General features: G+C 41.2%; 2 protein-coding genes across 6 annotated transcripts in view; one reads left to right on the top strand and one right to left on the bottom strand.

Moving 5' to 3' along the window:
• The first annotated feature begins 543 nt into the window (after positions 1-543).
• Positions 544-7,641, top strand: LOC108884045 (twist-related protein 2). The gene is made up of 2 exons (XM_018677678.2): positions 544-1,822; positions 6,589-7,641. The coding sequence occupies exon 1, from the start codon at positions 896-898 to the stop codon at positions 1,466-1,468; it is 573 nt and encodes a 190-aa protein (XP_018533194.1). The 5' UTR covers positions 544-895; the 3' UTR covers positions 1,469-1,822; positions 6,589-7,641.
• A 142-nt stretch (positions 7,642-7,783) lies between these two features.
• The window catches only part of LOC108884044 (histone deacetylase 7), a 41,783-nt gene continuing 37,416 nt past the window's right edge, over positions 7,784-12,150 (bottom strand). For all 5 annotated transcript variants that reach the window (XM_018677673.2, XM_018677675.2, XM_018677676.2 and 2 more), the window contains 3 exons: positions 12,023-12,107; positions 10,454-10,601; positions 7,784-10,355 (listed from right to left, as the gene is read on the bottom strand). In XM_018677673.2, the coding sequence (XP_018533189.1) occupies positions 10,316-10,355; positions 10,454-10,601; positions 12,023-12,107 (273 nt within the window). In that variant the 3' untranslated portion in view covers positions 7,784-10,315. The remainder of the gene's footprint in view (positions 10,356-10,453; positions 10,602-12,022; positions 12,108-12,150) is intronic.

Below are 12,150 nucleotides of genomic sequence, written 5' to 3'. Positions count from 1 at the left end.
TAACCCATAAATCCTCCCTCAGTGTTTTAATCTGCAGTATTTTCAGTGACGCAGTCAACGCTGTGACCCGTGGTTTAACAGATTTGTTTTTATGGTGTCTGGTTATCAGCATGGTAAAGAACTCACACTTGTTCTCATGTTAAAAGAGAAAATGAAAAACATTTAGCACTACATCAGCTCGTATGATTTATGACTTTTATGTTGCACTTTTGGGTTTCAAGAATGTGTAATCATGAAAATACCATTTAATAAGTAGTCAATATTAAATCTAACACTGATGGCTGTTGGAAATGAAAGGTTTAGAGTAATTTCTGTCCTAGTAATGAATTGATGGACGAGAATGCAGACACGAGGCTGCATGCAGACCGACGCTCCAGCAATCTGGAACCCATAAAGCCTCAGACATCTCTGCAACATTAGACACAGCACTTCTTATTGGCTGAGAACGCCACTTACCCCCTTCCTCCACAGCCCGCCCAGCTAACGCTTCACTTCCTGCTTTGCTGCCTGTCTCAGGCCACGTCCACGCCCTCTGGAAGACCACTGAGCCAATGAGAAGTGCCCGCAGGCCCCGGGTTAACGTTTGGGTATAAAAGAGGTAGAGGTGGTCCTGCCTGTCAGATGGTTTGTTGTTGTTCTGTCTGCCAGGTTGAGAGGGGAATGTGAAAGTGAGAAATTTAACGAGGTAAGCGGGAAACGGGACAGCCAGAGCGACGTCCAATCCGATGGAGCTTCAGCAGCCGTAACTTTGTTTGACGGAGGACAAGACTTTTGTTGCACAAGCTTGTCAAGCTCAGGTTTGTTGAAGCTGTCAGTAGGGGTTAACAGTTTAAAAAGAGCCTCACGGCGTCCTGTCTTTGCAGTGGAGTGTGGAAAGTGTTCGGTGGACGGTACAATGAGAGAAGAGGTGTCCTGCACCAACTCCCCTGAGGGAGGGCTGGGGGCCAGCGAAGAGGAACTGGAGAGAGGATCGAAGAAGACCCTCCAACCGGGGAACCGAAAACGCTCCCCATACCCCAAGAAGGACAGCCTCGGTCAGGCAGAGGAGAGCAGCACTGGCAGCCCCAACAGCCTGCTACCGTCTGGGCCAAAGAGGTTGAAGAAAAGCCCCTCAACGGTTGTGTCGTTGGCTCCCACGTCGCTGGGCCCCAGGCCGGACCAGCCCTTCGAGGACCTCCACTCTCAGCGCGTCATAGCTAACGTGCGGGAGCGTCAACGCACTCAGTCTCTGAACGACGCCTTCGCCTCTCTACGCAAGATCATCCCCACGCTACCTTCAGACAAGCTGAGCAAGATCCAGATCCTGAAGCTGGCCTCGCGCTACATCGACTTCCTCTACCAGGTGCTGCAGAGTGACGAGATGGACGCCAAGCTGGCCAGCTGCAACTACCTGGCCCACGAAAGACTCAGCTACGCCTTCTCCGTCTGGAGGATGGAGGGGGCCTGGGCCATGTCCACCAGCCACTAGGACCCCCTTTCGAACTTTTCTCCTAAACCCTCTCGTGTCCACATCTCCACCCCACCGCCTCTGTCTGTGTTTGCGCCCATTTCCTGATCTCTGAACCCCTGAATTCATGCTTTTTGGTCTGAGCTTAATCTTTTTGTCTCAAACCTTTGTATACATCTCTCATCCTGCTCAGTGTCTGTCTCCATAACGCCTCACTCCATTAACGACCACTAACAACCATAGTTGGATTTGTGCAACTAAAAACTCTCTCGCAGTTCACCCTGTTCCCCTCCATTGTTTCCACTTCCACTGCTCTCCCTTGTCGGTCCCACAGTTTAGTCCAGTGCAACAAGACGCTCCACTGCAGCCCCTCAGGTATGGAAACAACATGCAAACACACATACACGCACACACACACAACACACACACACACACATACGCAGACAGACACGCACACAATACATATTAGTGTACAGATACATGGTAGAACACTTATAGAAATCTTACAAACACGTCAAATCAGCACATGAGCATGGACGTGTTGGTATTTATTTTCACGTTCAAAATAATAATAGCACGAGTTCTTCAGTACATCATTTCACATCATCCTTTCAGCTCCACAAATAAATTCTGATGAAACACTAAACAAAACTGAAATAAAATGCAATTATAAATGTGTGCTGCACACATATTCAAAGGAATCTTGTTAAAAGAAAAACAACAACAGATTAAAAACACAAAAAATAACTTCCATACATGTAATAAATTTGGATTTTAGAATTTATTGTGAGAAATGCAGCAGACCATGCAAAACTTTTCTCTGGGAGACTCCAACTTTAAAATTGGAGTAGATTTGTTCTGTTAGCACCTATAAAGTTCAGCAGGAAAACAAGAACTGTGTGTAAAATGAAATGTATTTACCAACAAATTGTAAAACCTCCTTAGAATTGAATTTTGGATGCAGGTGTATGAAAAATCAAACATCTTTTTTAGTTTTTGAAATTCAAAATTCAAAATTTGCTATAAATGTGTCCTAGGGTATTTAATAATATTTTTTATATAACAAAATCCAATCTGATTTGTAAAACAAACTGTGTTTCAGTTAATTGAGAATAAATCTGAATAAGGTAAATTCATACTTTCACTGCTTCAGATTCTCATTCAACAATGAAACAAAGTCATTTTCAATTGATTGCTGCTAAACGTATTTTATTTTTACAGTGCAGTGAGTGTTATATGTTGCTTATTATTGGCTGATGTTCAGCTGTTTGTTGTTACATAAAATTTTATGAATGTTACGATGCTCAGACAACATGAAGTTAGCAAATAAATCAAGTGTTTGGTCAGACTCAACTTGTGCAAATTATTCCGCCATTTTGGGTGGGAAACCTTTCCTGTTAAATAAAAGTCATTTAATGTTATATTTAAAAAGTAAAAAAAACAAACAAAAAACACAGCCAAACAAACTGAACCTGACTGAAAAGTTCTAGTTTTATACTGTACCTTGTACAGAATCTATCATGTAAGACTGCAAAACAAATGCTTCACATGAAATTATAAAAATAAATTTCAACAAATGAAATATGTAATAAATCATTTTTAAAATTTGATACTATAGTTTCAAGACATTAGTAAAACAATAAAAACAAATGTTTGTAAATTCTGTCCAATATGATGAATATCCAGTTTATGAGCAAACCTCTCTGCCTACATATTTATAAACCTTTTTTGTCCTTGTAAAGACACCAAGAATAAACCTATGTATCCCAAACACTCAACAACAACAACAAAATCAACACAAACAAACTCTTAAATATGTTTTTTCCCTCAGACTGACAAGATTGAAACCATGGCCACAAAAAATAACATGAACAATACAAAGTGTAATCAGAGGTAGGGCACAGATTTAAAAAAGAGCTTCTCTGAGCGCTGTGGTTGTTTCACTTTATTAACTAAAATGAACTAACAGCACATTATCACAGTAATCTAAACTCTCCTGGTCCAGTGTTTGACAGATCTCTGATGTACTTAAGACAAATGTTTTCCTCCAGAATCTGTAGGATCGACTTCACACAGGGTCTGTTTTTTTTCAATTGGTTTTAACAGACACCAGATTCCTGCACAGGTACAGCATGAAAGGAGGAAAAGAAAGGGAGAGTGAAAAAAAAAAGTGGAGGCACATCACTCTCTCTCTCTCTCTCTCTCTCTCTCTCTCTCTCTCTCTCTCTCTCTCTCTCTCCCTGCAGCCTTGCCCTCTCTCCTCAGGATCTTGTATCGTGCAATCAGGCCCCGCCGGGGCCCAGACAAGCAGGAACCTTTAGATTGGAAACAGTTGTGAGGTATTAGGAAGGTGTGTGTACCAGGGTTAGGGTCAGGCACATGGGCCTGTGTATGTCAGCGCATGTACATGTGTACTGGTGTGTGTTTGTGTGTGTGTGTCTGTAGTGGGCTTTAATTAGCTTGTGTATGTGTGTGTGAGTGTGTGTGAACACATCTGTAGATTAGTAAACAGGAATACGCTTACAGATGTTGTTTCAATGATTTTATCTCACACATCTCCTGGTTTTAGTTTTATAAGATTTTGAGTTACATTTGTGCAAAAAAAAAAAAAAAAAAGGCAGCCAGGAAGTCCTTCAAAATAAGATGACAACATATAAGATAAGTATTTAAATGCAAAAAGAGTGACGGGCTGAAATGTGACAAGGTGCAGGGACCGTGTAGAGATGAGTCTGTGTTGCTGTGCTGGAGGGAATACATGTGTTTAATCAGCTAGACGACAGGTCAAGGTAAACACATTGCAAACACACTGAAAAGATCTGAGAGCAGACATATACATTGTGAATGAATCAGTGAATTACACATAATACTACAAGTACGACATCTATACATTACACTGTCCAGATGCACACACACACTTACACATGCAGCCGCCGGCCATGTGCACACTGCAGGTGTTCCACTCAGCGTTATTACTAAAACCTCCAGTGGCCTCTGCAGCAGGCGTCGAGGGCTCCAAGTAAGCGCCGCGTGGATGGAAAGCCAAGGCCCCCACCCCCACCCCCGCTTGCACGTGGAGCAGAGCGCCCTTGAACGCAGCGCAGTAGTCATTACCCACCACTCTGCCTGCTCGGGCTGTTGTCGTCAGCTCCACAGGGGCCGCCACAGAGAGTGCAAGAAACTCAAGGCCTGGTGCTGACCTGACCTAACGTTCAATTTTAGGGGAAGAGATGAGGTTAGAGAGAGTCAGGAAAACTTCAAAGACAGAGTGTGTATGTCTGTGTGTGTTGGTGTGTGTAGTATTGCATATTTAAGAGGTTATGTGTACTTTGTCTGTCACTCAAAAATATCATAGATGTCATTAAAAGTTTTCTGAAAGCTTAAAACCCTGGCATACAGGGGGTGGACAAAATAGCTAAAACACTCAGAGTGTTTTAGGTTTAGTTTTTTTTTTTCGCTTCGCCTGACTGATTCAATTCAGTGGTAATTTTTGAGGCTGTAATTCATGTTGATGAATTGGATGGCAGTAAATTGGAAGGTGTTCCTGTTATTTTTCCCATCCAACACAGTTTTTATAAGGAAAATTACTGGATAATTGGGTTTCACCATCAGTGTACCTCAGGAAAAGTACACATCTCCCTGACTTTTTTGTACTTTAAGTGCTAAAAAGTCCAAAATATTTTCCTTGAGAGGCTATAGCATGCACACACACCACCATGGATGCTCTGCGGGCAGTTTTGAGCATTTTGATGAGCATGATTTTAGGACATGTGGGTGTCTGGCTCAGCATGAGACTTTCAGAATGAGAGGATTGTATTGTTTGAGTTGGAAAAAACAATACTCTCCCTTCTGTTTATACTATAATCAAAATGCCTGTCACTGCTCTTTCCTCTGCCGGAACCTCTGGCTCTGCTGCGTCTGTGTGTGTGTGAGTGTGTGGAAATGTCTGTGTGAGTGTGTTTTACAGGTTGGACTGACCAGCTGTTGGATGCTCTTCTGTGCATATTAAGTCTCTGGCTTTCACTCCGCACTGATTTGGGACCAGATGTAAAGTCCTCTGCGGCTCATCTGCGTTTTTAAAAGCCCCATCCAGAAGTTGTGGCTTCTGATAGTCATCTTTATTTTTAGAGAGCCAAACTGTGAGCCGAGCGCAGGTGGGAGGGTTTTGTGTGTGTGTGTGTGTGTGTTGGTGAGTGTGCATTTGACTGCTGCATGCATATGTGCTTGTGCATGTATTTGTATGTGTGGGCTTTTCTCAGACAGCTGCAGGGATAGAGAGCCATGGAGGAATGAAGGGCTTCTGGTTTGACACGTAGGCAACAAAGGGCCACACAACTGAAGTCCAAAATGCATCAGGATCTGTCAAACAGAGACAAAAAAAAAACAATATGTGTAATTTGAAGAAAAAGACACAATCATTTTCAAAGTGTAAAATAAAAAGAAATGTTTTTTTCTTTTACAATTTTTTCCTGTGAATCCTTCAAGTTCAGGTAGGCAATCTGAATCCAGGGGAGGGATGCCGCCTCTACCAATGAAAACTATGATAAAGAGAAGTGATTACTGAATGTATATACATTGATTGGCTACTGCAGAAAATATGTTGTCCACAGGCAGTGTCAAAAATGAGGCTTGATTACATGAAAATCTTAATAATAGTGACTTTAAATATTGTATAACTAGTTGGTATGCTTTACTGCCTTTGTGTTAAAAAAGTACATCAGAATACAGCCCATACTTTGTTACAAAATCAAAAAAGAAACAGCCTTTATCTGTCAATTATCACATTCATGCTGTTATGGCGTAGTGAAAGTCATGTGATGGGACGACACCCGCAAAACATACGTTTAACTCCCGCTTGCTGGACTTCTCTCTCTGTCGTTCTTGAAGCACAGGAAAGGCACACTGTAATTAGGGAGAACTGAGAGCGGTCCAGATGAAATGTTTGCTTGTTAAAACAAGAGAAGTTGAAGTTAAGGAGCTGTGGGGATTTTTCTTCTTTCCACTAAACAGAAGTGTTTGTTTGTACATGGATTTTATAACCTCAACACAACACACAAGTCTAAGCCTTTCACTGGATTTCTGGTCTTCTTATCTAAAAGTGCTACATTTAATGATGTTAACTCGTGTGTTTCTCATCTCTGCAGAAAACCGACAAATGGAAAATTCACAACACTCAAAGAAGAAATTTGTTCCTGCCTCACCAGCCATTCCCGCTTTTTTTTTTTTTTAATCTCTTTAAAAAGACTTTTTTTTTTTTCTTTTTCTCTGGACACGTGCACGACTCATGACACTGAGACTGAGATTCTTGACTGTTAACAGTTTTCACTGAGTGTTTCTGAAACACCGGTGAGGAGACACGACAGTCGAGTCAAGCGCTGAACATTTTGAATGATGAAAACAAGAAGAAAACAAACAAACAGCTGGCCTGCGGTGACAATGAAACAAAATGGCTGCTGGTTCGAGTGCCTTTGGGTAACACCGTGATAACCATCATCCACGTCGGATGACTCACTGCCAGACAGACATTAAGATGACTAATGATAATGGCACAGTGATGGTTAGAGGGCGGTCACAGCCAATGAATGTTTACAGCTAAAATGCTAATAAGCTAATCACTCTGGCTCTCAAAGCCCCATCTTGTGGGAAAAAGAAGAGCACGAGGAATCTGACGCAGATCTTCTACTTTGTTGTGCTGTAGTAACTGGATAGCTCTCTGTGTATTTTTTTTCAGTGTCTCTGTTTGTGAACTTGGTGTATGCACACTGTATTACTTTAACTCTGCTCATGCATTATACTTTGCTTTAATGAAAAATGTCCATGGGAATATGACATAAACCACTGATCACAGTTCAGCCACTAGTCAACATGTTTATTTTTAACTTCAGTTTTTCTGTTATTAGTGAGCGTAGAAGAAAGTTTTATTTTAACATGCGAAATGAGTGTATGTCTGACCATTTCCTGCGGCTTTAAAAATATCTTTGCAAACTTGCTGTGACTATTTTCAATAAAAGATAAAAAAGTAAAATGTGCCAAAGTGACGATAAAGTGATTACAGCCACAGTGTAGAGGATTCATTTGTAACCTTAAGTAGTCTAATTGCTGTTTTATCGAGTTTCCTTTGTATTGTTTTGCATTTGCTTTTGATCAATTTTATCGTGTCAGCTCCTGTGGACAATAAAATTTTTCTGGATTCTGCATTTAAGTGCAATATTTTGATGATCAAATGAATAATACATCACATGTCAGCACATTAGAGGAAGCTGTAGTGAATTTGCTGGAATAAAATAATGCGGGATTAACACAGTTCAAAGGAGCTTGCCATTAGAAACAAAACAATAATATTGTTCAAATGTATATAATTTACCTTTATTAAGGATTTTTATTTGACACAAAAATAGTAGAAAAACAAAAGGCAGATAACAAACAAAATAAAGTCATTATGTACACTGTACAAAAAAAAAAAAAATAATCAGACAGTCAGTTCTGATAAAACTGGACTTGACCTGCAGTTTTAATTAAGATCCAGTTTGTTGAGGCTACCTTCACACAGGTTGGTCAGCATGATACTTCAAGGCACTGGGTTGATAATTTGGTCTCTAAGTAACGCATGGGATTTATTTTTAAGATCAAATACAAAAATAAGTCTTTTGCCTGAAGACAAAAGACAAAAGATAAGACACAAGATATGTCAGGTCGCTGTCATGATCATACTCGTAAAGCTAGGTAAAGCTAGGTAAAGCTAGGTAAAGTTACGCTCCTCTGTCGGGACTGTCCTTCATGATGCGGCGCTGAGACTGCTCGGTTTTCTCTCGCCATCTTGTGTTTTCACATTTTCATTAGATTAACAAAGATCTGACAGGTTCTGAGTTGCATACACAATGCAACATAAAGAAAGAAAGAAAAAGAGCAAACATACGGTATTAAAAAAATAATCTATAGCACCGTCAAAATTGTGTTAGACATGCAAAGAGCACTTCAAAAACAGAATCTGAATGTATAAATAGAAATCGTGTAGGGTTTTTTTTTTTTTTTTGGAGAAATGAATTTGTTTATATATCCATCCTGTGCTTTTGGTGCTGTTCAACTGTTTGGATAGAAAAAAGAAACATTCACAAACTCTTCAAAGTCTTTGAAGTTCTTTAAGCCATGCCAGTCCAGGGACGGCACATTGTTCTCATAAACTTTGGTTGCGCTTAACCTGTGTCCAATTGCACTGTGCTCCATCCTAACTGCTAAAATGTCCTTGTTTGGTCCGGGGGAGCAAAACATCCCAGACACTGACAATAAACAGAATGGCGCTACTAAAATGACGAACAAAGGACATGCTCGCTTTATCCTTGTTACAAAAGAAATAAATGTATAAACGAAATTTACAAAATACAGCAGGAATGCTCATCCACAGGTAGAAACACTGGTCCACTTAACAAATATGATCAAAGTTCAGCAGTTTAAGACCCAAGTCATTAGGACCCTCCTTTCCTGAGGGTAAGTGCACTTTGCGTGTGTGTGATTGTCATAAAGTATGTGGGGCTTTGGATGCAAGTCTCATCCAAGACGTAAAAAAAGATACGATCTGCATTGTCACATATACAATCATTTCTGAGTGGTCAAGCTGCACTGAGGCATCATGGGTGATTTCTGTCTTTGCTGACGTGTAAAGAATCTCTTTCAGCATGATAACTTTCTCCCCTGATATTGATACTCCAGTGACTAGAGGTATTAGCTCTTCATTGTGACTAATGCCACCAATACAAACTACAGTATGTCTGTACATTTTAAGACGCACTTCGTCAAAGACTGATGTGTCTTCTTTTATCTGTCCGGGAGTCGTAATAACAACTGCAGCGAACTAAAGCCTTGCTGCATGTGCTCGCCTGACAGGCCAAGAAAGAAGAAAAAAACAGATTTAAGAAAGTATGTGGACATACAAAACAATATGAAACATATGTATCTCAGACTTCATTGTAGCTTCACTCTGGATTACTGGATTCTTAAACTTAAAAAAAAAAAAAAAATCTCGTGCTGACATTCACAAAAATGTGTGCCATAGGTCAAACAAATGAGTATTCAAATAAATTCAAAATATGATCAAAGGAGACGTTTGATTGTCAACATCCGTCTTCTCCGTCTTTGTCCAGTTCACATTAGAGAACGGTACAGTGCAAAACGATCAGAGAGGATCTTTTCCTTCATTGGATCATTGTCAGATGCAGACAAATGACATCATCATAGCGGGACGCGTTTTAAGTGCAGAGGATGCGTCTGCTTTCCTTCACAGGCACGTCCTGCGGGGGCGACTCCTTCCGCTCTGGGCGTTTTGGCTCTGGTAAGCTGGGGTGACCTTTGACACCCGGCTTCAAGGATACAGCGGTCTGAGTGGTCACGCGCAGGTCTTGTGGGAGTCGTTAACAAGGTGAATGTAGAGCTGTGTGTTCATGCTACGTTGTGCTGCTACAAGAGTGAACGTTCTTCATTAATCTGCCTCCGGGTGTTTTTTCTTTCTTTTCAGCTGTCTCTCAGTTCAGTGAGTGACATCCCCAATTCAGGGAGAGTCTGTGGAGGTGTCATGAGAATATGAATGATGTCCAGGTTGTCCAACGTTGTTGCTCAGTGTGTGTGTTTGAATCAGGAGCGGTCAGACTGCAGCCAGTAGTAATGCAGGTGGAGGAGTTTTTGTGAAGCAATGAATACAGTGGTTGAACTGAAGAGGACATCTGGTTCCACTGATGGTCCAAATGCATAGCTCTGAGTGTGAGTGTGAGTGTGAGTGTGTGTGTGTGTGTGTGTGTGTGTGTGTGTGTGTGTGTGTGTGTTTGTGTGTGTGTGTCCACTGAGACTTGGTTGAAGGCAGCTGTCAAGAGACTCTTTTTTTCAGAGAGAATCACCTTGTGTCAGTTTTTCTGGCTGTTTTCTTAATAAATGAGAGAATGAAAAAGATTTTATCATAAGTTCAGTGCAGGATTTTGAATTTGCTTAAATAGAAGACATAAAATATGAAATTGTCATTACCTGTCAGACATGAGGGATCCCATCGACAGTGAGGCAATGGCGCTGACAGCCTCGCTGTCCGAGTCTCGTCTCAGCCGTCGTCTCTGGGCCTGCAGGTAGGAGAGATCCACGGTGGCGGCTGAATCCTTCACACTCTGCCAGTACTCACCTGCGGGGAGGAAAGGCAGGGAGGAGAGGGAGAGGAGGAAGGAAACAGGAGAGAGAAAGATTAATGGCCTCAGTCGTTGGTATTTCAGTGTTGTTTTCATCCTGAATGGTTCCTTCAGGGAAAGTGCCTGCGCTGCATTAATAAAAAGCACTACTTGGTGTTTGATCCACCAGTTGTAGCTGTTTGATCTGAATGTAAGCACTGACTGTGATATAAACAGCCCGTGGTCTAAATATCCATGTTGATAATTTCAGAAAAGTAAACTCAAATTCAAGTCTCAGGGTCTCTGGGCTCGAGTCCTATGACACACAGTGGAAGTCAAAAATCAATCAGTGTTTGCAAATGTGTTCGTCTATGAGCATGTGTGTGTTCTGGCTGTGCATGCAACTCACATATATTTCACCCCAGGCCTAAATTATGGGCTTAACATTCTTGTGGCTTTGCAAATATTTTTAATTAATCTAATTTGGTTGGGATAACATTTGTGTGCAATCAGGAGGGGATGTTGCGAAGGTCGTGTGCCAGAGAAGTGTTTGAAGATAATTGGAGCCAGGGCGGGCCATGTGTGTGTGTGTGTGTGTGCGCGCGCGGCGGTCTGTGTGTGGGACGGCTGGAGGGAGGGATGGGAGACAGGGATGTAAAGGAGGAGAGGTGGCCAGAGAGCAGGACTGATGAGGAGACACAGGGGAGAGATTGCTGCGTGGGGAAATAAAGAGACTAAAGCTGTTTGAGGAGAATAGAAATGTGAACATGAAATTCTTAACAGCTCATAGAAGCAGAGACAGAGATCTGCTTCTCGTAACTTGACAAATATTCAGTACATTTCCTTTTATCAAATCCCTGTTTAACTGTTAATTTTTACTATCCGTCTTCCTGAGGTGTCTCCTTTTATTTCAAGGCAATCTTTCCTTGTCTGAATTGAAAGTCTAAGGATATAAGATGTTTGTTGTTCAGATTGGACAGAAGCACTAAGTGATTTTGGGCTATATCAATAAAAAATGACATGACTCCTCTCATGTATCAGGTGTTGTACACAATGGTATTAATGGCTGGAGCAACAGTAACAGGTGGATTTCTTTTGATCTTATCTTCCAAATAGAAACTTCAGCCAAAACCAAGGCGCAATCACAAGCTGTCTGATACAAATAAGTTCCTGACATAACATTTTTCTTGTTGATTTGATTGAGCGCATTCACCTCGAACAAGCTAATGGAAATATATTTACATTTACATCTCAAATTCACTTTCAAAAGAGAATGTCATCTGAAATAGACGGAATATTAAAGGCAACTGAGACAGATAATAGAAGTGAGAGTAAAGTAGCAAAATAGTGCATTTATCAGGATACAAGTTTATATTTTTCACAGTGCAAACTTTGATTGATGCTTCAGGATATGTTGTGTTAAGGAGTCACTTATCACCCTGAACTTGGATGACTCTCTGCAGTGATTGAACAGCGTTCTCACAAGGCTTCTGGTCCAAGATGGACTGGGACAGTGGCTCCACCTGGGACACAATAAGTGGTTAGGAAGATTGAACATACTATACA

Source organism: Lates calcarifer, linkage group LG12, assembly GCF_001640805.2.
Source record: "Lates calcarifer isolate ASB-BC8 linkage group LG12, TLL_Latcal_v3, whole genome shotgun sequence".
Taxonomy (NCBI): domain Eukaryota; kingdom Metazoa; phylum Chordata; class Actinopteri; family Centropomidae; genus Lates; species Lates calcarifer.
This window is presented reverse-complemented; position numbering and strand designations above follow the sequence as displayed.

Excerpts from the sequence above, each read along its gene's own strand:
- LOC108884045 (XM_018677678.2), top strand. The coding sequence starts at position 896 with ATGAGAGAAGAGGTGTCCTGCACCAACTCCCCTGAGGGAGGGCTGGGG.